Source organism: Mya arenaria, chromosome 13 (assembly GCF_026914265.1).
Source record: "Mya arenaria isolate MELC-2E11 chromosome 13, ASM2691426v1".
Lineage (NCBI taxonomy): Eukaryota > Metazoa > Mollusca > Bivalvia > Myida > Myidae > Mya > Mya arenaria.
The window spans coordinates 52,154,295-52,179,753 of NC_069134.1; the positions used below are offsets into that span (position 1 = coordinate 52,154,295).

General features: G+C 34.6%; 2 protein-coding genes across 7 annotated transcripts in view; one reads left to right on the top strand and one right to left on the bottom strand.

Annotated features, from left to right (window-relative positions):
• Window positions 1-1,200: 1,200 nt before the first annotated feature.
• Window positions 1,201-7,465, bottom strand: LOC128214331 (uncharacterized). Of its 3 annotated transcripts, none has more exons than XM_052920748.1 (7): window positions 7,405-7,465; window positions 7,195-7,259; window positions 6,829-6,981; window positions 5,611-5,700; window positions 3,454-3,613; window positions 2,124-2,200; window positions 1,201-1,386 (listed from the first exon to the last, which is right to left on the bottom strand). In XM_052920748.1, the coding sequence occupies exons 2-6, from the start codon at window positions 7,252-7,254 to the stop codon at window positions 2,139-2,141; spliced, it is 525 nt and encodes a 174-aa protein (XP_052776708.1). In that variant the 5' UTR covers window positions 7,255-7,259; window positions 7,405-7,465; the 3' UTR covers window positions 1,201-1,386; window positions 2,124-2,138. The 3 variants fall into 3 exon arrangements, with proteins under 3 accessions (XP_052776708.1, XP_052776707.1, XP_052776709.1); XM_052920747.1 differs by having other exon boundaries at window positions 2,180-2,200; window positions 7,405-7,463; XM_052920749.1 differs by lacking the exon at window positions 2,124-2,200 and having other exon boundaries at window positions 7,405-7,462.
• Window positions 7,466-9,972: 2,507 nt separating this feature from the next.
• LOC128214325 (dehydrogenase/reductase SDR family member 1-like) overlaps window positions 9,973-25,459 on the top strand; it is a 46,997-nt gene continuing 31,510 nt past the window's right edge. The window contains exons 1-3 of one of the 4 annotated variants that reach the window (XM_052920738.1): window positions 9,988-10,119; window positions 11,020-11,179; window positions 20,726-20,863. In XM_052920738.1, the coding sequence (XP_052776698.1) occupies window positions 10,012-10,119; window positions 11,020-11,179; window positions 20,726-20,736 (279 nt within the window). In that variant the 5' untranslated portion in view covers window positions 9,988-10,011 and the 3' untranslated portion in view covers window positions 20,737-20,863. Of the gene's footprint in view, window positions 10,120-10,994; window positions 11,180-20,725; window positions 21,792-25,459 lie in introns of those variants that run through there. The other 3 variants (XR_008257903.1, XM_052920735.1, XM_052920736.1) reach the window with 3 other exon arrangements.

The following is a 25,459-nucleotide window of genomic DNA, read 5'->3' on the forward strand; positions in this document are numbered from 1 at the left end:
AGTGAAAATAAAAATCAACATTGAAACCTCGAAGGAACAATGCAATCACGTCCAGATTTGTTCTTTTCCAAGTTCATCTTAGCAAAGGTTTTTAATAGAAAAAAGCAATGAACGCATGATTGCTCAATTAGATGCAGCAACATCCCCCGAAACATCTAAATCTTACCTAAAAGACTTCATCGACTTCGAAACGACACAATGTTCATTGCATGATACAATATTTGGGGGTAAAAACAGTCCTCTTATTAACAAGAGAACATGACAAAATTGATGAATTAATCTACTTCCATATAATTAAATTGTTTAATTAATATAAGGGCATTTTTTCTCTCGTTAATAAGAGGACTCCGATAATATCAACTTGTATGGATATTTTAAATTATCTTTTGAAAAGAAAATGCAATAAAATGGTTAATGATGGATTTGAAGCAGTTACTGCTACAGTTATTAGAAGTTTTGGAAATGTGGTGTTGTATTGAAGATTTGAACACCGGTTCACTTAATTTACTGGTCCATTTCCCAGTTGATTTTCGTAAATAATAAAAATATGTATTTTGTAACGTTTCATATTGGCGTAGTCCATGGTATTGAAAATAAACTTTTATCCTTCCTGTAGACAAACTATTAGGACATAACTATATTTAAACTTAATCATCCAAACACTGAAATATCATGTTTGTCGCGGTTCTATTTTAGGGACATTTTAATTTACGTTCGTAAGACCTCTTTCTAGAAGTGTATTACATGTGTTTCCGGTGCGAATTGGAGAATTCGACCCGAGGAGTTGAGAAAGACCCGAGATGTAGCAGTTAAATCGGCAAATCTCGTCACCGGCTTCCGCACGTGCCAATGGGACAGATGTTCCCATCCGCACCGGAAACACATGAAATATACCTTTTCTTGCATACCTTTAACTTTCACTTTTAAGTCGAATTTGACGTCAGAAACACAACAAAACGCATTTTCGTTGTTGCAGACTGACCGCATTGACGCTTTGTAATTTGAAACCGCAGCTGACGTCAAATACTCTTTATTTGATTTTGCGTTCTTGAAACGTCATAAACTTAACATGCATAAAGTTATACATTATGATTTTTTTAAATGGAGCGTTGATGCGTAAGCACTGGTCAAATGACCGCAGACGCTTGCTCGGTATGCAAGAAACACTATGCCGGTATGCAAGACATAAGAAGAATTAGGTTGGTTTTGCGTTCTTTATTTAGTCCCGATTCTGAGTTTGCATGTGTTACTTTATGCAGACAAATACATAACAGAGTAAGAGAAAGGATTTCGTAAATTATGTTTGGGCTGCAGCGGTAAGACCCTACGGTGACAATTGTCCGTACTCTAGCTGAATGGCGATACAGCGAGAGAAAATACACCACACTGAAAATAAACACTGAAACCATTAAAAATACGTTAATGAATAACGTATATACCACTTTGTAATGGTGAATACCCTACAGATGGGATCATTTTTAATGATGTTTTAAGACTACGTTAAACTGATATTAGTTCGGTATATTGCGTTGAAATTGAAATTATGCGGCTTTTCGGAATAAGAATATTCTATACCTTAAGGACTTGAATGCAAGGTGAAAACGATTTCGTGATTATATATGTTTCAAACAAAACTCCAGATGTTATTTTTCAACTAAAATCAAATGAAGACAAACAATATACGAACGAAGTTTCCAATAATAAAAAATCGAACAAAGTACATTTACCTTGATTAATGTGTATTTTGTCATTATGCGAAAAAATTAGTAGAACATGTGGAATTTTGAAATGAACACTATTTTTTATCCATTTTAATACAAAGAAAATTAAATGTGTTTGCTATTTTGTTTTAGCATGCATATCTAACGACATCAAAGCACTCTTCTATACGTCTGAATGACAAACTTTTAGTACCTTAAACATTGGACAATCAGATGGTTTGAGATAGAAAATGTTAATTTTAGATAACAATTATAACTTAAACAATTGGCGTTTTTAACATGGTACATTACATTTTCATAAAAATATCATAATCACTACATGTAAAGCAAACTGGGTCCGCTTATTATATTACCTGCATTCAAAATGGTATATAATAAATAAAAAAATTGACATGCACTTGCATTTTTTTTGCACGGTCAGTCCGGAAACTTAATGAATGATCCTCGCATATACTTACTTTCCTGTGTCACTGAGGCATCTGCAGTTTCAAAAGACAGAATGTATTTGTTATTATTTTCAAATAAAACATCATCCCCTAACATCACTTTGATTTAAAATTGTGTCTTAAAAGCAGAAATAGTATTCAGGCTTGACAATATCAACAACATTGTTGAAATATTAATTATTAATTGTTGAATATTTTATCGGTCCGATTTAAACATATCGACATATATATTATATGAGAACAATAAAAAACATTTAATGCAGTCTAAATAAAACCTCATGCTTTCTCTCTCACTTAAAATTTCTGCTTATTTCTGCTATATGTAGCAAGGTGCATGTTTCAGTATTTTATCAGTTTGTGTGTTTGGTATGGTTCTATATCGTATATTGTCTTGTATTGTTTGTGTATCGTCGTGTTTAGTGTTGTGCTACGTGGTTATAGTCCTCTTTGCGTTACTGTCCGTCAATGTCCGTCGATGTCCGAGTGCGTCAGAGCGTGAATACTTGTTATGCGAGTTTTTCTATATTTATAAGATTGATTGATTGGTTCATAATGCTTTTCCCCTTTTTCCCGCTTCATTGCACACGCCCTTATTTACATAAATACATAAATCATTCCGTTCCGAATCATCATCGACGCAAGTCAAGATTGCAATTGTAACAGTTGTTACTATTTATTTAATATTCGCTCTTATTTTTGAGCTGAAATATTAAACTCATTTATTTAATATTCGCTCTTATCTTTGAGCTGAAATATTCTTTCATATATAATTATTATTTAGACGTGCCTGGTAAGTTTATCACTCATAGTTCTTAGAATGTTTTATGTATTTAACCGCGAAGTCTCCCTTAATATATTTACCGATCACTGTCCATTGTCTTTGTATTTTGTGTTATTATTAATATGATTAGCATATACTTTTATATGTTTTAGGTTTCATTCGACAACGTAAATAAATATTCGAACCCCGAGGTTGAGTGGTTTCGTCTTTGTACACACCCACTACAACCGCATTATGTATCTGCAGCTATTTAATTAATTTCTCTCATGGCTAATGCTTGGTAGCTTAAGCGGTTCAAATCTGTTTAAAAAGATATTCATGCAGCTTGCATAGCAAAGTTTGTATTACAATAATGTTAATTTACTTATTTAATATTTTTCGTTATAACAAAGTGTGTACTTAACACTGTTAAATATTTGTAATAACTTCTTATTAAGAACTAGATGTTTCATGTCAAGTCAAAATTCTTGGACAAACTAGGAATTAAATGTTTCAATTGTGGTACCTCTCTTGGCCCTAGCGACTGGTGTGGCAACTGCATAGTACGTTCCATAATCGTGGCAGAATGTTGCTATGTTTGGTCCAGCTAGAGTCAGGACTTCCTCATTTGTCATTTCTGTTTGATTAATGTGCATGTAGTGCTGATGTACTTCATTTGTTGTACCCTATGGAATGTTCAAATAGAGAATATCCAGTCGATAAATGCAATCAAACATAAGGTATTGGTATAGGCTCATCTGTACAATAAACTTTATAAGGACTGTCACGTCACAAACAAGTACGAAATTGCACAAACACACGTAGGCACAGCTGTAAAAAAGGCGAAAGGAACAACCAGTTTAGATTATATGGATTTCAGAAAGAGACAACATCTTAATTCTATTTATTTCTTACGAAATGATGTATAACGTTTTTCAGCGACAGAAGATATCAAATTTGAACCAATAACTGTTCTGATATTTAATGTTAAGCTTACGTAATATGATACTCCCGCCTCTAGAGTTTAAATTATACTGTTATACTGCTAGGCACACAGTTGTCTTGCTGCGTTCTTGGTGTACATATGTAGATGAGTAAATGGAATACAAAATTAAGTTGTATTGTTATTCCATTAACACCAAACATTAAAACATAGTGTCAGAAGTATAAAATACTTGACAAGGATTAGTACTATAGTGATAAATTGATAAAAAAAACACAATGGAAAGGTTAACTGGCGTTCCATTACCTTCCATGAATTGGAGTAGTGACAATCTCCTAGAAACAGTTAAAAAGTTTCATCAACATTGTGATCTTATTTTTGCGGGACCATTGAGAGAAGAAAGCGAAGAAGTAAAAGTGACATACAGTAAAAACTCACTAAACCGGACAAGGTCCGGACTGGGCTAAATTTCCGTTTTAGTGAGGATTCCGGTTTAGTGAGGATTTGATGTACGGAGTAAGTTTACTCAAAATATTACCTAAGTTAACCTTTATAGGGAAGTTGAAAACTGGAATAAAATGAAAACACATAAAGATAACATTTATTTTACATAATCAATGATTCAAGTAACTTGACCTGATTAAAGCACATGCAAAAGTGATAAACATTTCTGCGTTTTTATAATCATCTTTATTTCTAAGTCTTAAAATAAAACAACTCGCGAAAATGACCAATTCATCACCAATCAAAGTTCTTGATTTGAGTAACAAACAAACAAATTATCCGATTATCTGTAATTTAATGCTTGTTAAGTATGTTTGATAGTTTAATAAACGCACCGCTCTAATTTGATTGAATCATAGAAGTTTTTAGATAAAACAACCCTCCAAAACGATCACTTAATCACCGTTTTTTATTTTCTGCAACAAACAAATTAATGTTTCAATCAATTTTCTTTTTAAAAAGTTTGATTATCGTGCGGCAGTCAATCCACAGCGCAATCATCATTATCGATTATCGAGTTAACACAACATCACAGGTGCAATATTTAACGACGCACCGGCTGTCAAAACAAAGTGACACGCGATTCGCGAATTCCTAGTACACAAAATCATTAATAACATTGAAAGAATAGCTACAGCACCTGAAATCAACCTCAGATAATTAGTAATTGAACATGTTTTCAAAAGCGATATATGTCTGGATCACAACATTGTACAGTATTAAAAGCCTCATGTTAAAATGCGAGTTTTGGGTCGTTTTTTCACAGTTTATATGTATATGATTTATTGGTTACCAAAAAAATATCTGTGTTCTTCTTTTTTAATATGGTTAAATGACAACATAATCATTCATAAAATACGAAATAACAATTTTTAACAACGAAACGATTAAATTGCAATATGACAACTATGTTAATTGAATACTTAAGCATTACATTTCTTTAAAAACGTACCAAGCATATCAAGGAATCATTAATCTCAATACATAATAGGTATTGCAGTTGACTGTCTTATTACTCTTTATATAAGTATTATAATGTCTTTGCTTTTTTATTAATGTTTTTTTTTTCAATTAAACTAACTTCAATTTAAACGTCGAAATTAAGTTAGAGCATAAAATAGCTGTCATTTCCGATATGGCAAGTCTCTAAATGTATTTCTGTAACAAGGAATATTATAATAATGTACTTTGAGATTTGACTTTGATGTTTCTGTAAACAATAAAAAAAAGACGAACCACTCTGTATTTCCACGTCGGCTGCATAGGAACTAACGCCAGCGCTAGAAGGCAGATTTTCTTGTTGATATTCTTCAAGACACCGTAGCCCTGTTGAAATAAAACCAATATACATTATTGTCCGATTTATTTAAACTATCACATTTGGTTTAAATTAGATTTTTTTTCCATATATATTGTCCGAACTTGAAAGCAGATCCGAAATACACATTCATTAACATTCTTCCAAAAGTAAGATAAATACTTGAAGTTGAGCAGCAGGGAACCAAATTAACAATTAAAAGGACACTATTTTCCAAGAAAATGACAAAACAAATTATAGATAAGTAATAATTACCATTAAATCAGGTTAAACAATAAATAACATATCGAGCGTGGCGGCAGACTGGAAGATTTGACAGGTTGAGGATCACTATTATTACAATCAATAACCATGCATTTGTAAGGTTTTTAAATCTACCTTTCTTAAAGTGTACCTATTGATGTTATCAACTTAATCACAGGACTGGCGATACGTGTGCTTGATTATGTCTTAAGACTTTTCGTTCAAGGGGATTAACAGCAATGTAAAAAACGTTGGTTAAGTGAAAAATAAGTTTTAGAAATTGCTTGAGGCCTAACTTAAACTTCCATAAAATGTTATAAATTATGTTAAAAAATATTTTGGTCGATGCGGACACCGACTTACTATTTCCAATATATAGATTTCCAATCTGCATTCAAATTCACACAAAAAATACGGAATTCTGATTCAAGCGCTAGCTCTCCCTTCTTTGCCTGAGCTATATACAATTTTATTGTTACGAGGGATACCTATACTATATCGAAGATATACACAGCTAATATTTACAGACCGTGCAAGTATGCACCTGTGACAGGTTTAATAAAACCGGACACTATATTTTGTGAGATTTGAATATTATCACTAGATGTGTACCATTTCAAAATAGAAAATCAAATCGGTTGGAAGATCTAGGCTTTCTAATTGAAACTGTTCTGTTATGTTTTGTTCTTTTAGTTTATTCAAATGTTATGCTGCTTCCTATTTAACATTATTATTACAATATCTTGTAAATCTGTTCTTTAACATTGATATGTTTCTTTTTGTTAGAAATATATCGCATACGTTTTTTAACATTTATATTTTTTTTTTAAAATGGTAATATTCCTCCAAATACTTAAGTTGTCCTATACTAGCTTCTATAAACAGACAATTACCGTGTTGTAGTCGTGAAGGTTAACCGTCTGTATCCCGTTCGCGTATTGGGATACGTCTCCAATGATTGCCATAACGGTTTTGGCGTCCTCGTCGTGGATTACGTCCATGTGCACAACGCGGCCCGAGCCGTCCGTCTGTGCCAAGTGGTTCACCTTGACATTCATGCATGTGTTTGTATTTGTAGTAATATTTTGATTCAAGTTTGGAATTTGAATGTATTATTTTCTCTCTGTACATTTCTTAAATTGTATAGAAAGTAAATTTTATAAAAAGAAAAAAAAAAAAACGAAAAACTCATAAATCATAACATCATCAACGTTTCCAGTTTTAGCAATGTTTTACAATCTCAAAACATCTTATCATACCTCTGTTGTTGCGCTGGTCGCCGCAGCGAGTGCAGCGAAAGCAAAAAGTGTTAAAGTCATCGTGACTGAAAAATGACAATTTATTCGAATTAATAAATATATCAACTTCTAAATAATATACGTATATAAAGATATGATAATGCTAAATAAATATTAATCAGTTTGTTTAGTAAATTTAGATCAATGCTAAACAAATGTCTTAATGCTTACAACAGTAGTAGTAGGAACGATTTGAGGAAAACTTGCTAGCGCCGAACTTTTATTGTAGTCATGCATGTTCCTCATCTCGTGGCTCGTCCCATAACGAGTCTACTGCGGAGAAGAAATGTCACGATTTTACCACATGCTAATGGCGCATCAATTTAGACTTAATGATAAACAATTTGAATTTGACCTTGCCAACACAGCGGACATATTTAGCTTGTTTGTGTTGTTGGCTTCGTCGGGCCAGATGTCAAATACAATTAACTTTTTCGAAATAACTAGTATGTATCAACAATTCATTATTTTAATGTTATTATTTTTTACATATTTTGACCATAATACAAATGCGATATATATTATAGTTATTTTATTGAGGTCTTATCCACATATATTCGTGTCAGTTAAAACATTTGTAATATCTACAATATATTCAGCGTTTCTATAACTAAAGACTTTGGCCAAAGTCCAAAAATAAATCAGATGTTTAAATCGAATATCATGTTATTAAGATTAATATCGAAATATATTAGAAAATATAATACCAAATAAGTAATTGATATGTCTTGACAGAAGCTCTGTGTCAAGACATCTGTTTATTAATTCAGTATTCACTAACTTACATATTTTACTATACTTGATTTTATTTCGAGTAGCCAAATATCAAAGCAGGTTGTTTTACTAAAGTCCTAGTCAAATCATGATGGGTGAACAAGAGAACAAACTTACCTTCATCATTGCGACTATTATAATTTGGAACTAACAAATGTCATTGTTAATCAGTATATTTTTGCGTAGAACAATGTAAAAGGCACGCTACTCAGACAACATCAATGCAAAAAGGACACACCTTTACTGTTTCTGAAAAAAATAGTTGTCGACCTGTTACAATACGACGGGATGCAACCTCACTATTGAATTTCGCCAGAGCAGATCTTTATGGAAAACAAAAAATGTATTTTTGTAAAACAATTCCATTTCATATCAGTGTTGGTAAAGTTTATATGTTCTGTGTTTACTAAATGTTCCACATCGTTTCTCGAATGTTTAACGTGATTACTTTACCAAAAAATGTAAAAGTTGAGAAGTTTTTACAGTGAGTACAATTCCAACAACTATGTTTACTCTTTGGTTCAAACAATGTCTATTTGAACACTTTCAATTTCCAGACACACAAAATTTGAGCATAGTCTAAGGAGAAACTGTGGTAATAAAACATAAAATGTAGACAAGTGATACGCACAAAACATAATAATCATGACAGAATACAGAAGGAAGCTTTGAAGCTCATAATATGCCCATCTTCTGCCACTCTTTCAAGCTGCTTATAATGGTGTAAAGGGTCTTGTGATTTGTTAAACACTTACTGACTGTAACATGGTTGAAAGATGTTGGACAAGCGTATTTTGAAGTAAGTAATAATATGCGTTGGGAATAGAAAAAAATAGAAGAAACGGTAAGAAATGGAAAGAAAATACTAATACTCTAGCAAAAACGAATGTATATTTACAGTGTTTTAATCGTGTAAGTTGATGGTCTAAACTCAGATTACCATAACACACTAACTACTATGAGTGGACATTTACCGTGTTGTAATCATTTTAGTTGACGGTCTAAACTCAGATTACCATAATATACTAGCTTCTATCAATTTATCGTTCTTGTAATCTTGTTAGTTGATGGTCTAAAGTCAGAATACATGTATGAACTACCTAGTACAAATGGAAATTTACTTAATTTTGAGCTCATGGATGCACGTTCTTTTCTATATCGGGAGCCTATTTTTTACTTCTTGTTCGTGTACTTACTAACTTAGGTATAAACGTGGTGTAACTCATCTATGCGCAATTTGGCAAGCATATAAATACATACACAAGGAAAAGTGGTATTAGTCCTCTTTCTATATAAACAATGTGTCCATAATATATGTCACATCCTGATCGACCTGACTGGTGTTTTAAAACTGCGACTCATTAAGTACGTATACGTCTGTATGAAGAAAAACAGTGTATTTACTTGTTGTATTTAATTGATTACTTGATAAACGCCAGTCTGATCTGTTCTTATCAATCACTTTTTCAAATGTTACTTATATACGTGAAATAAGCATTTGTTTACAACTTAATTCAATAACAAAAGGACGTTCGTGGCAGTCTGGAGCGTATTCGACCTGTCTGTAATACAGTGTGTAATAAATTACGCCATAAATGCTGTATATATACATTCATATTTGGTTATATTAAGACCTGTATTAGTTATGGCCATGGAACATTTCTTACACAAGTTGTTAACTTCAGATATTAGAGTTTAAACTTTGAATACTAGTATACTAGTTTACAACACAGTCAGAATAGAAATGAATCTAATTATACTTGTCTTTGCGCCTTTATGGGTTGTGTCCATAGGGTTTTTCTGAGGCAAGTGCTGTGTTTATGTCATTGAACAATTGCGTGCAATGCAGTCGCTTTGTTATATGTTTTGTAAACAATAATACAATACTAAAACAACATTTGGAAATTCATACAGTTATATTGTAAGCTATAATTATACCATTGTTTTCATATGTTTCAGGTGAACCACTTGGTACAGACGGACGGCTCGGGCCACGTTGTGCACATGGACGTGATCCACGACGAGGACGCCAAACTCATTATGGCAATCATTGGAGATGTATCCCAACAAGCGAACGGGATACAGACGGTTAACCTTCACGACTACAACACGGTAATTGTCTGTTCTGTAGTAACAAGTGCAGTAAAGTATCCGGCGAACGTTCCTTCAACCTAAATGAATTCAAAACACTTTAAACTTCCGCTCATAGAAACAAATGTATCTAAGTATATCCGAAGTCTGTACCGTAAACTTAAACATTAAACGTCAAAAATTGACCCAGATCAGGAAAAATGTATCCATTCGTCAGAGCCAGCTTGTTGTATTATGTAAGTTATTTGAGTTAACCATTAAAGGGACTAGACACCAGATGATACAATTGCAAGAAAAAAGGAAAATTGCCAAACACTTACATAAAATTGATATCGTTGTTTACTTACTAATGTATGCCATCGATTACGACACATGTATCTTTCAGTTTTTGCGTATTTTTGCAATTCAAAATTTACTTGGTTTGTCTTCCACGTAAATCACAGTTAATTTAAAAATAGTGTTGGTATATGCATTTGTACTAATCTCGTGACTTCCACATGCTAAATATACACATCATAGACTGGGAAACCATTATTCGCTATTTTCAAACGGGTTAACTCAGCTGAGACAGCGATCAAATTATTTTAATCATGTAAAATGATGTTTTATTGGCCGCAAACTAGCTCGGTTTGACAATTCTAGACTTGTTTTGTGGAAATAATGTATTTGCCGGTTTCGTGACACTCCCATGTCTAGTCCCTTCAATAACATATACTTGTTTGTTTTTGGTTTTTCCTAAAAACAACTTGGAGTTCTGAAAGACATTAATAGGAACATTTGCACCCTAACGAAGAGTCCAATTCCAATGCAACCTTCCTGGAAATATCGAATAGTAAGATGAGATTAATGCATTTTACATTGTATATTATATATTTCATTATATTTTTTTTAAATAGAGTACAACATAAAGTTTACCTACAGGGTGAAACGAATGAGGTCCACTATCACAAATTAAGCCTACACCCTAATCCATTGATCCACTCCTCCGTGGAAAGAATTGCGGGTCTCAAAATCGCTTCCTTTTGCTATGACTACACTACGTTCTATGCTGACGTCACACCAACCGACCCGAAGTTCCACGGTATGTATGAAATTATTTTTCTTGACAAACACCTACTAAGAATGATAACGAATTACACTTTCCTAACCGGTATTTAACTAAAAGACCCTTGGATGTTTTTATCGACCGGTTCATACTACTCATGTACTGGCCCTATGAGACTTGCGTACCAACATATTCATGGTTGAAAATGTACTTGTAAATATGAAAATGATAAAAAGTATACAGGGAAAAACATTATTTGAGTTATTTTTCATATCTTGACCTTGAAATGACCATGACCTTAAATTGGCTGAAATGAACTTGACTTTGACATGGGATAGGTCAGATAAATATGGCAACATAAACATATTATGAAATAGACACATGCCATGCATTAAGATGACACACTTGCACAGTTTGCTATAAGACTCGCACAGCAATTGCAATCTTGCGACCACCTTTGGCATGCTATTATAGTATAAAATCTTGACGTTTTCAAAAAATATAAAAGCTTTATCCTAAAATATTGTTTCAAATGAAGAACAATACAATAAACAATTCACGCTGAAGATAAATGAATTAAAAAAGAAGACAAATTAACAGGAAAAATAATTGGGTATTTTTTATACATTAACATTGAATTAGTTAAGGTTATTTGTCAATTTGAAGAACAATATGAGAAATATATATCGTCTTAGATATTTGATAAAAATAGAATTATTCAAACATAGTATTTTAACTGAAATGGAAATTAATGGCGGCCATCTTGGGCGCCATCTTGGATATTTTCCTTTTCGCAAGAGCCGCCAAGTGGCCAAACTCACTTTTCGTGTTCTACAGACCCAAACCTACTGTTTCATATCAAAATATTTTGTATAGCAGAGGGGTGCAGTAAAATTCCTCATTTTTCACATTTTTCTGCTTTGACACCCAGACTAGTACGTGTCTGCGGCATAACTGGCGGATTCGTGATGGTCTTTTTCGCTTTACCGAACAAACCCATGGATTTTTTTGTCTTTGGTGCGTTGAGAGCTATCCGTGTCTGAAAGATACAGGATACAAGATACAAGAATCCTTATTAAAAGACTGGTATATGTAAACAAGAAACATTAGCCCAATGAGCTATTTTTTGACATGAATAACAAACATCTTAACTGTATACAGTTTCACATAAATCGTCACTGGAAAGCATTCTCACAAATAAAGCATGTGAATTCAGCTACGACCAAGCTACCCGAAACCGTATTATGAAAACAGTGACACAGCCAATACGTTGTGACAGAGTAAACATATGGAATGTTTTTGTTTTAGTTTTCGTTTCCAGCAGCTATTCTATTGATCAGGATATCTTCACAATAATGTATTTAAATAGAATTACAGTTGAACCCCGTTGGCTCGAACTCCCAGGGACCGGCAAAAATATCTCGAGCCTCGGGCAAATCGATCCAAACGAGAAAGAGATAGATAGACGAATTCGGTCCTTTACATCCAGTTCGAGCCAACGATGAAATCGACTAAAGCGAGCTCGAGCCAACGTAGTTCGACTTAAATATCCATGGCATTCGTGAGCAGTTAGTTTGATGAGTAATTATAAAAAGAGTTAAAGCATTAACTGGCCCTTTGTTTACAACCTCCATTACATGGAGTTGATATAATTCCCAATGATTTGCTACTCTCGAATCAAAACAGCAACTTATATATATATCGTAGTGCATTTCAAGTAATGACTTATGAATCAGAGAATACGTGTACAAATACGAATTTAGTCTCGTTGCAGAAGTACCATTGAGGACATAAATCGATTGAATTACCTGAAAGCTCTATGCTCAAGACAGATTGTTTACACCTTAAACAAAACGTTCATTCATTCATTCATTGTAGCAAAAGAAAGCCTTATTGTTATATGACAATCCTTCACTTTTTATGTGTATCTAAACAAACCCCATTATTATATAGAGGATTATTGTTTGTTTCAGTGTAAGAAGTGAATATTTCACTCGTGGCCACTCGTGGAATATAAGTTTCGGTGCTGACTCGTTGAAATATATAGATGAGATATATTTGGGGGGTTTCAGTATAAGATCGTATTTTATTTCACGAGTGTCATAGAAAATATAGTTTTTCAATGAACACAAGTGGAATAAAATACAATATTGCACTGAAATAAACAAATTTGCTGTTTCTTTTATGCTTATTTTCCGAGTTTTATGGAATTTTAATTTATTTTCTTAATTGTCACTTTTTTACGCCACTACCCGTGGGGCGCCCCTCATGCACGATTATAGCTGTCAATTTTCTATTTCTGGTTGGTTGAGAAAAAGTTCTCTGATATTCCTTTTTATAGTTTATTATTCGCTTGGTTTTTGTGTGCAAAGATTTTATGAGCAGTTATCAATGAAGTTTTATTAAGTGCATCCATGTCCCGAAAAATAACGACAACACTTTTATTTTAAGCGTGGATGAATACATAACCAAATTACTACTCCGCCATTTATTGAATAAAATTTGAAAGGTCATCTTAAAACTCTTTTTTAGAAAAACGTGCATTTGCGGACGGAACTTCATTTCGGAAATGACGTCGTTAAAAGTGTGTCCCAGCTCTGTGCGCGTTGACGTTTGATTTGAAACCGAGAGCGGGCTTAAATTTCAAATAAGTGAAAAGTATCAAATTGATATTTTCACGGCTTGAAACAGAAACAAATCAATTTTATTTTACTGATAAATCTCTATAAAACACCGGAAAACATATAATTAAAAGTAAACAAATTATCATAATTTTATGCTCCAAAAAAAAAAAAAATTTACAGCTTCATCAAAGCAATTCTTTAGTCCTTTTTGAGTGAGGGCGCTGGTTTAACAGTATTTGAGTCCATGCGACTTGGTAAGCGTGTCGATGTCGGCTGCGGATACTGTGGACGGCAGGTCTGGAATATATAACATATCAATCAACAATCTGCAGAAAGTAACATTTTAAACAACTAGCGGCAAATAGGCTTTTTACGGTCGGTAGTAAAAAAATATCTTTACAGTCTGCAAACAGTTTGCAACAAAAAGTATTTGAACAAACATCAGCGAATGAGTTTCTCGTATTAATACAATTTTCTTTTTTTACAGAAGTCATGCAGAGTAGAGGTTTAGCTTTCATTGACCAATTAAGTATGTACAGTATTCTAAGTGCGCCTGCAATAAACAACTTTCGCTTTACTAAGCAATAGGCAAGATACCACTTAATAAATTTCCTCTATCAATATATGTAGTCAGTTGACCAATTTGCACGCGAAAAAAACACTAATTTCTACTGAAGGTTCCACTTGTGTACTTAATTTAAAAAAAAACGTTAGATTTTGTTTTGCTTTTAACGTAGTAACAAGTCACTTCCAAATTGGTGTAATTTGCCCTTAAACCTGCACTCTCACAGTTTTACCGGTTTTGACATTTTTTTTCATATTGTCCTGGAATGAGCCAATTTTTGCGTAATTATCGAGAAATCAGTTATAGAAGACTGCTAACAAAAGATCAGCTTTAACAGGCAGTCGAATGTTTTACATTTATAACTTATTTTAAACAAAATTGATGTCATATGAAGCAGATCGACCTACCAGCTTGCATCCGACTAGTACAATCGGTATATCAGGGCAGTAATGTCTCACTTCCGGTAGCCATTTTGGCTCCACGTTTTCAAATGAGGCGGTCGTAATCCTCCTAAAAAGAAATTATTGGAATCAAATCAAGCAGCAGTGGTGGATCCAGAAATTCAAAATGGGAGTGGGGAGGGAGGGAGAGGGGGAGCTGATACTCGCATAAATCATGTTTCTCCTGCTATCTTACATGACCGTGATTATATGCATGTACATGTTACACATAACTGGTATACACATAGATAAGTCCGCACGTACACGACGTGCCCGTATAAGAGGTATGGGCAGTTCCAGTATTTGACGTAAGAGGGGGTGTTACTTAGGGGCGTATCCCTTTAACTTGTGCTCTTCCGTCAGAACCGAACTATATTTGTTTAAAGTGTTGGCAGGGAAGGGGGGGGGCTCCCAAAGATCATTTTAACGTTTTATAGTCCCAAATTGTGCATTTTTGGCGTATTTAATTACTTCTGTTCTCCTTCTATTGATATTAAAAGTAATGTAGCACGATTTGAGTGGTGCAACCCCCCCCCCTCCGCCCTGGATCCTCTAGTGCTCTATTATAATTGAACGACGACTTACCTGTCCGGCGGTATCCCAGAGGCCCAAATTGACCGGTTTCCCATCAACCATTATATTGGCAGCGTAATTGTCAAACACTGTCGGGACGTACTCCGACGGGAACGCGCTGGTTGTGTATGCTATAAGAAGACAACTCTTGCCGACGCCGCCGTCGCCGACAACTAATAGTTTTATGTTCTCCATTGCTGCTGACAATTATATAGAAAATATGTTATTTGTAATTCATTTGATATAATATATGTTAAGTTCAATGTAACACATGCAGTTACAAAAATAGATATCTTAAAAGCTTATCTCTTTGAAGATCGATAAATGAACGAAAGAAACTAAAAGTGTATAAAGAATATTTCCAATTTGCACTACCTTAAAATAAGGAATATCAGTTATTTAACGTAGACTAAATAATGATGTTAAAGTGGTGGTGTTTTTTCATAAACATGGGTAATACGAGAAAAGAAGTGAAAAAATAAACACTAAGAACTAAAACATAATTATTAAGGACACGAACAATGATGAATTTATTATTTTTAAATTACGCGCCAGCAAATGTATTGTTTATTTATAAACTAAGACAACCATGTATGCACTGTCAATGAAAATTCCCAATAATAAAATAAAAATTTAGTTTCGAGCTTACCGGTCAAATGTATTCTCTGTATTGTAAATTCTTGAAGTTTAAATCTCCACAAATATACTATCACAATTAACGATATTACAAGAAAGAATAAAATTTTGAATAATTTCACGTTTACATTCAAACTGTCAACGGTACCAGTATATTCAAAGTGGTCTTCGACTTCTAAAAATAACATCCAATCGCAAGCGGATTTTCGGTAACTAAAAATAGATGAAAACACTGTAAATGTATTAGTAAGGGGAGGTAATATTGTAGCATTTGCCGTTCGTTGATATACATGTACTTCCGTAATTTTGTAAAAACGAGGACATTCTTATGATCGTTTGTGTATTACGTCGGTCATTTTATACAAATTGTCTTAATCTGTTAATCGCGCTACAACACACATAACATTATTATGCGATGTACAATTATACATGTACTATTTTAGTATCTTATGTAAATGCAGTATCCTCAATATATGACTATATGACATTATGATGATTTTTAGAATCATATATTAGGTGTTAGAATCATAGTTTATATTACGGCATATTTGTAGTATCCTATTTAATTACCTTGATATTACTGCAAATTAATCCCTGTGTCATAATGTATTATTATGTCAGAATTATTTGAAGTATCATGTACTGTGTTACGGAACAGTTTTAGTATCTTAATTATAGGTTTATTTAATGTCCGTGTCATAATGTAAAATTATTTGTTCTATTAGGAATATGTCAGTATTATGTGTGGAATCAAAAAATACACAATTCATTTTTATATGTCACTCGGAATCGTTTGAAATGTAATATATTTTATACTCTTAGTATCCAAGTTTATTTCAGAACCGTTTTTAAAATCATAATGTGGATGTTAAATCGTTTGTAAAATCGTAATGAAGAATCATGTGTAAAATCATAATATAAGTGTTTTTAAGAATCGCTTGAAAAATCATAATAAATATAACTGATAGAATTGATCGAAGTATCATAATTTTCCGTGTTTTCGTCTGAATCATTTATCATGTTACTGTTTTCAATTGAATTAGTCAATGTACTGATGTATGTACGTGAAGTTAGCGGCCTAGCGGCCTAGCGGCCTAGCGGCGTGAAGTTAGCGGCCTAGCGGCCTAGCGGCGTGAAGTTAGCGGCCTGGTGGCCTAGCGGCCTAGCGGCGTGAAGTTGGCGGCCTAGCGGCCTGGCGGCCTAATTATTTTTTCTATTTCCAAGCAATTGTTAATGCGTTTTTTTAAAAACAATGACAAATCAAGGTTTTTTATTCATATAGTTACATAGCGGCCTTAAATTGTTATATATTCAGAATATTTTTCTTTACCTTTTATTCTAAAACAATTTTAAATTAACTGTTTTATGCACAAATTATCACTCTGAAGCGTGTTTCAAACTTTTTTCAAAAAAGTCGATCAAGCACTTCAGCGACCTAGCGGCATAGAAGCCTGAAATTAGCGGCCTAGCGGCCTAGCGGCCTAAATTGAATCCTATTTCAAAGCATGTATACATGCATTTTCTTCTAAAACAATAACATTTTAACTGTTTTTATGCACAAATTAACACATTGAAGCGATTATCAACAGTTTTTTTCCAAAAACGTCGATAAAGCAGTCAGCTATTTCAAAGCATTAAACATGCCTGTTCTTCTTAATCAATGATATATTAACTGTTTATATGCACAAATTATCACTCTGAAGCGTTTTTCAACTTTTTTTCAAAAAAGTCGATCGAGCACTTCAGCGGCCTAGCGGCCTAGCGGCCTAGCGGCCCAGCGGCCTAGCGACTGCTTTATCGACGCTTTTAAAAAAAATGTTGATAATCGCTAATTGCTTCAAAGTGTTAATTTGTGCATAAAAACAGTTAATATGTCATTGTTTTAAAAGAAAATGCATGTATACATGCTTTGAAATAGGATACCATTTTAGGCCGCTAGGCCGCCAGGCCGCTAACTTCACGCCGCTAGGCCGCTAGGCCGCTGGGCCGCTAGGCCGCTGAAGTGCTCGATCGACTTTTTTGAAAAAAAGTTGAAAAACGCTTCAGAGTTATAATTTGTGCATATAAACAGTAAATATATCATTGTTTTAGAAGATCAGGCATGTTTAATGCTTTGAAATAGCTGACTGCTTTATCGACGCTTTTAAAAAAAAATGTTGATAATCGCTAATTGCTTCAAAGTGTTAATTTGTGCATAAAAACAGTTAATATGTCATTGTTTTAGAAGAAAATGCATGTATACATGCTTTGAAATAGGATACCATTTTAGGCCGCTAGGCCGCTAGGCCGCCAAGCCGCTAACTTCACGCCGCTAGGCCGCTAGGCCGCTAGGCCGCCGAAGTGCTCGATCGACTTTTTTGAAAAAAAGTTGAAAAACGCTTCAGAGTGATAATTTGTGCATATAAACAGTAAATATATCATTGATTAAGAAGATCAGGCATGTTTAATGCTTTGAAATAGCTGACTGCTTAATCGACTTTTTTGAAAAAAAAAGATGCTGATTATCGCTAATAGCTTCAAAGTGTTAATTTGTGCATTCAAACAGTTAATATGTCATTGTTTTAGAAGAAAATGCATGTATACATGCTTTGAAATAGGAAACCATTTTAGGCCGCTAGGCCGCCAGGCCGCTAACTTCACGCCGCTAGGCCGCTGAAGTGCTCGATCAACTTTTTTGAAAAAAAATAAAAAACGCTTCAGAGTGATAATTTGTGCATAAAACAGTAAATATATCATTGTTTTAGAAGATCAGGCATGTTTAATGCTTTGAAATAGCTGACTGCTTTATCGACGCTTTTTAAAAAAAAATATTGATAATCGCTAATAGCTTCAAAGTGTTAATTTGTGCATAAAAACAGTTAATATGTCATTGTTTAAGAAGAAAATGCATGTATACATGCTTTGAAATTGGATAGCATTTTAGGCCGCTAGGCCGCTAGGCCGCTAGGCCGCCAGGCCGCTAACATCACGCCGCTAGGCCGCTGAAGTGCTCGATCGACTTTTTTGAAAAAAAAAATTAAAAACGCTTCAGAGTTATAATTTGTGCATATAAACAGTAAATATATCATTGTTTTAGAAGATCAGGCATGTTTAATGCTTTGAAATAGCTGACTGCTTTATCGACGCTTTTAAAAAAAATATGTTGATAATCGCTAATTGCTTCAAAGTGTTAATTTGTGCATAAAAACAGTTAATATGTCATTGTTTTAGAAGAAAATGCATGTATACATGCTTTGAAATAGGATACCATTTTAGGCCGCTAGGCCGCTAGGCCGCCAGGCCGCTAACTTCACGCCGCTAGGCCGCTAGGCCGCCGAAGTGCTCGATCGACTTTTTTGAAAAAAAGTTGAAAAACGCTTCAGAGTGATAATTTGTGCATATAAACAGTAAATATATCATTGATTAAGAAGATCAGGCATGTTTAATGCTTTGAAATAGCTGACTGCTTAATCGACTTTTTTGAAGAAAAAAAAAAGATGCTGATTATCGCTAATAGCTTCAAAGTGTTAATTTGTGCATTCAAACAGTTAATATGTCATTGTTTTAGAAGAAAATGCATGTATACATGCTTTGAAATAGGAAACCATTTTAGGCCGCTAGGCCGCCAGGCCGCTAACTTCACGCCGCTAGGCCGCTAGGCCGCTAGGCCGCTGAAGTGCTCGATCAACTTTTTTGAAAAAAAATAAAAAACGCTTAAGAGTGATAATTTGTGCATAAAACAGTAAATATATCATTGTTTTAGAAGATCAGGCATGTTTAATGCTTTGAAATAGCTGACTGCTTTATCGACGCTTTTAAAAAAAAAATATTGATAATCGCTAATAGCTTCAAAGTGTTAATTTGTGCATAAAAACAGTTAATATGTCATTGTTTAAGAAGAAAATGCATTTATACATGCTTTGAAATAGGATACCATTTTAGGCCGCTAGGCCGCTAGGCCGCCAGGCCGCCAGGCCGCTAACTTCACGCCGCTAGGCCGCTGAAGTGCTCGATCGACTTTTTTGAAAAAAAGTTGAAAAACGCTTCAGAGTGATAATTTGTGCATATAAACAGTAAATATATCATTGATTAAGAAGAACAGGCATGTTTAATGCTTTGAAATAGCTGACTGCTTTATCGACGTTTTTGGAAAAAAACTGTTGATAATCGCTTCAATGTGTTAATTTGTGCATAAAAACAGTTAAAATGTTATTGTTTTAGAAGAAAATGCATGTATACATGCTTTGAAATAGGATTCAATTTAGGCCGCTAGGCCGCTAGGCCGCTAGGCCGCTAGGCCGATAATTTCAGGCTTCTATGCCGCTAGGTCGCTGAAGTGCTTGATCGACTTTTTTGAAAAAAGTTTGAAAAACGCTTCAGAGTGATAATTTGTGCATAAAACAGTTAATTTAAAATTGTTTTAGAATAAAAGGTAAAGAAAAATATTCTGAATATATAACAATTTAAGGCCGCTATGTAACTATATGAATAAAAACCTTGATTTATCATTGTTTTAAAAAAACGCATTAACAATTGCTTGGAAATAGAAAAAATAATTAGGCCGCCAGGCCGCTAGGCCGCTAAGCCGCCAACTTCACGCCGCTAGGCCGCTAGGCCGCCAGGCCGCTAACTTCACGCCGCTAGGCCGCTAGGCCGCTAACTTCACGCCGCTAGGCCGCTAGGCCGCTAGGCCGCTAACTTCACGTACTGATATTTACACAAAGCATTTATATTCGATTATTCTTTCTTCGCGGTATACTTACAGAGCGTCATTGAAAGACAAAGTCTGCATCGTGACAGGAGCTACACGGGGCATCGGCCGCGGGATCGCCTTGCAGCTAGGCGCACATGGGGCCACTGTGTACGTTACCGGAAGGACTCTCAAGGCCAAGGATGATGCTCAATTTCCGGGTTCCCTCGAACAAACGTGTGAGGAGATCGAATCAAGGGGAGGCAAATGCATCCCTGTACTGTGTGATCACAAGAACGACGACGATGTTAAGAAATTGTTTGAAAAGGTTGCTCGGGAACAGAATAACCGTTTAGATGTTCTCGTTAATAACGCGTTCTCGGCATTCAACGCATGCGTTGATAACGTCAAAGTGCCTTTCTGGGAACTACCCGATAATATATATGATGAGCTGAATCAAGTTGGTTTACGAAACCACCACCTATGTTTGGTTTATGCTGCTCGTCTGATGATGCCCTGGAAGTTGGGACTCATAATTAACATTTCCGGTCACGGAGGAATGGTGTGTACGTTAAACGTGCCGTATTGTATCGGAAAAAAGGCTGCGATCGAATGGCTGTTGACTGCGCAAGAGAGTTGAGGGTCGCATTCGTCTGCCTTTGGCCTTGCTAGGTTAAAACTGAGGGTTCACAAGCAATCTTCAAGGATCCGAAATTGTCAGCCATGATGGCTATGGAGGCTGGTGTCAGTGAACAAATTCTGAGAGACAACTACAAATACGGGGAGTCGGTAGACAACTTCGGAATGTGAGTTTCGTCCGACTCGCTAAAAAAACAACATAATGCAAATGAGCGGGAAAGTGCTCATAACCACAGACCTCGGGGACCACTATGGGTCTAGTGATGATGACGGTCACAAGCCTATAAACATACGGCGAATAACAGTCTGTGGATATTTGAGCCATCTAGGAATTCCTGGGTGTCGAATTTGGTTCCAAAATCCCGTCATGGCTTATGTTATTTGCCAAGCACACATTAATCTAAATTATGCAATAACTGACAAACCTGAATACGCATGTATGCATGAATGTAATAGTCAACTGTGACAATTAAAACGTATATACAAGTTAAATGTATGGTTACATGTTTGTTGTTTTTATTATTTATATAATTGACGCTCAGTGAGTTCATGAATGTTGCCGTTGTTCATGTAAATTCGAGTCCGCTTGTTGTAGTAATAATAAAAAGCATGCTAGTAAATGATTTATAATGTTTTTGTTTTTCGCTTTTTATATGTATTAGAACAAGTCGATAGTATAGCTTCTAATAAAATCGACATCCCTCAAAATCAGTGGCAACCTTGTTTTCAGAAGTATTCTTTGTAAGGATTCTAAGCGAGAGGATGACTTTTATTTTCAATTTCATGAGCACATCGATTTGAAAAAAGTGAAATTGCCCCAATGATTGTATCAATACATTTTTGTTGTCACGAGCAAAGGACGGTAATATGAGGCATACCCCCCCCCCCCTTTTGATGCGCATTATTCAATGGGGTCTTAATGAGGTCCATGTGTACATATGGTAGAAATCGGTGCCAATAAATATCCATGCAAGTTGGAGGTGGTGCCCAAGAATCTTCCCTTCATGCCACACGACTGTCGCCGACCTGATATTGTCAGCGACGATTTATCGATTGTTTTTGATAATCGTTCCATCTCTAAACTAAATAATCCGAAACAAAACCATCCTTCCTCATCGTTGGAGACGTCACCAATTATAGTAATGGCGATATTGGCATCCTTGTCAAAGATTACGATCATGTTAACAAAGCAGCCCGTACCATCCGTTTGTACTGAGTGATTCACCGGATATAAAACTATAACCCATATAAGTGGTGACAATGGTCCAGTGGTTAAGGTGTTCGCCTTTCACCATACCCAGAAAACGGACTCGAGCGTGATTCTATAAGCTCTCCGCTTCCGTCACAATGGAGCATAAAAAAATAGTATGTAATAATGTGTTTTTATATCGTAAAAGATATGTTCATATAAACAATGTTGTCCTTGTTATTATTTATTTTTAATGTTCATGCACGGACCATTGAACGTTTCCCTTTAAAACGGTTCTTGGCAGATTCTTAAAGATGCAAGCCCAAAAAAGATGTATCACAATTAATAGAAATGTTTTAATTTACCAAAAAAGATGAATACATATTGAAAACAATACTTTTTTTTTATGAAGAATACTGTGTTTAATTTGTCAGTGAAAGAACGGTGCAGAAAACACGGTATTTCTGCCTTATGAGATGATAGTAGATCACAATTAGTCTTTAAGTACTCACCAATCATTTAATATTTGTATGTGTTCAGCTATTACATTCAAGATTACAATCGTTTTATCATTATTTAATATTTTTTTCATAGATGCATTATTTAGTAAGTACTCGTAGGTAAAGGTTTATCACTCAAAATGTATGTTTGTTATACATGTGTATGTATTGAGTTTAAATACGAGTGTCACTTTAAACATTTCATCATACTTCCGTTGTTGCGAAGGTTGTAGCAAATAGAGCAAACATAGAACAAAACTTTCAACGTCATTGAGCCTCATTTTTTACAATGATGTATTTATTCTATAAATCATGTTTTTATGTTGTGGTTGCAATATTTCTATTTAGCTGGGACCAATAACAAACCCTACTCCCAATATTCAGTCATTTATTTATTCCGTTATATGTATTCAAAAGGCCTCTCTAATTTCGCAGAAAGTACATTTTGCTTTCTGAACAAAACTCCTATTCTGTCTATGGTAAAACCAGAAACAATTAAAAGGACGTCTTGATAGTTCGAAGCTTTTTATAGTGATTAATGAATTTTATATTTATCTTCCAGCTTAATTATGTCATCGCGAGTTCACTACCAAGAACAGCTGCCCCGGTTTCGCAGTCTTTGTGTTTAATAATCTGGATAGTGCAGACGTGACCATAAACAAACAATACGTCTTTTTAGATGGTTTTAAACGTTGCACCCACATTGTGTATTCTGGTCAGTCGGGATTATTTATTATAGCTTACAAACTTGTGAAAATAGAATACCGCTGAGGCGGCTGCCGTTTTGGCTTTCGAGTAGGGCCTCAATTATTCAAAATCTAATATTCCTTATAGAAAATTAAGTGAGCGTAATCCAGTTGATTCCATGAATAATCCGTCTTTAGAAACATGAGAAAAAGTGTTTTACGCACAATATATGTAATAATAGGCGGACAGCTAATGAAAATGCATTCATATTGACCTTAGAAATGTTATGACGAATTGTAGAATTCCCGAAAATACTTATATTAGCTAGAATATTTAATGTATGTGGTGGGTAGGTAAATATTATCAAAGGTTTCTCCCTTTAAATGCGATGGCATATACATTCGTGACTAGGAATATCAAGATCAAAGGCAATTTTTACTAGAACACATTTGAAGGTAAACCTTAATATCACACTATCATGAGATATATTCTAGTAAGTATTGATTTGAACATTGAGGAACCCTTTAACTGTATAGATTATATTTTTGAACGTAAACGGATTTCAAGGTATTTGGTCTACTTTTATTTCTTAAATATCCTACATTTAAATTTTGGATTTCAATCTTATAATTAATTGGGTTCCGACTATCTGTTTTCAGATGGTCTGAATTTTGAAAATGACTTAGATCCACTTACATGGAAACTATCAAAGCTATCACTTTGAAACTTGCGAACTTGTTCATCTAATACCTTCTTCACATTGTACCCTAAAGATGCTGAGTCTCACCTGTTGTTTATTTATAAAAACATGAATTTTGATGGATTTTGGTTGATTTTGAGAATTGGACATAGCTTCTTCAATTTTTGTTTCAATTTCTTTCACAGACAATAAATGGATAATGCACTTGAATATATCAAACGGGTTTGAGTCACACATTTGGAAAGGTAGGGGGAGGGTGGGGGATATTTAAGCATTTGGGTCACTTACATGCAAACTATCAAAGCTATCACTTTCAAACTTTGGAATACCTGTTGACTATCAAATGTTATACCTGAAATACCTGAAATAAATAAACCGTAAAAGGATAAAATCAAACGAGCGTTCAGCACTCGCAGGCGGTGCTCTTGTTAAAATTACGAGCCTTATCATTTCACTTCAAAATAGATATCGACGGTTCGAAGTGTCGGTGTTATAAAAATTGGTAAATATCCCAGAAGCGTCATGGTTTCATATGGAATGCGTTTCAGTTTCATTCTCAGAACAGTCTCACTAAATCCGAGACTGTTGTTTCGTTCTTTGATATAATCATACTCATATATGTGTGTCCCATCTTTCTTCCATGATGTACTTGTATTGTTCAAAATTGTTTTCGTTTCATACGATATAGTATGGTAGTTGAAACAACAGCTAGTAGTGTAAAACATGTATATTTCGTACATTTTTGTCCAAATTATTCGCCCTAAAGCATTACGTATACACCCATTCCTTAGTAAACGCCATGTTTAATGCAGGTGCCACTAAGCGTCCAATTTTATGGAAAGTTGAATTTATTTTGGAAGAGCGCTCCTTTGGGAGTACCTAATCAAATTATACAGATACAATCCATTTAGACAGTTGATTGACCTCAGTAAACCACTGTCAACGCCCACTAGCACCGGTTATTGTAAGAGTTTATAATCATAGTCTATGGTCGCGGAAGGCTTGAAAATATATAAATATGTACACGAAAGACGGTTTAAACAGAGAGTAGCCCTAATGAATGGATTTGGATGTAAGTTGACGTTAACAAGTAC

Coding starts and splice junctions, on each gene's coding strand:
- LOC128214331 (XM_052920747.1), bottom strand. CDS start 7,254: ATGACTTTAACACTTTTTGCTTTCGCTGCACTCGCTGCGGCGACCAGC. Junction 6,982..7,194: donor CGACCAGCGCAACAACAGAG/GTATGATAAGAT, acceptor ATGAATGTCAAG/GTGAACCACTTGGCACAGAC. Junction 2,201..3,453: donor AGTCGCTAGGGCCAAGAGAG/GTACCACAATTG, acceptor TTGAAACTGCAG/ATGCCTCAGTGACACAGGAA.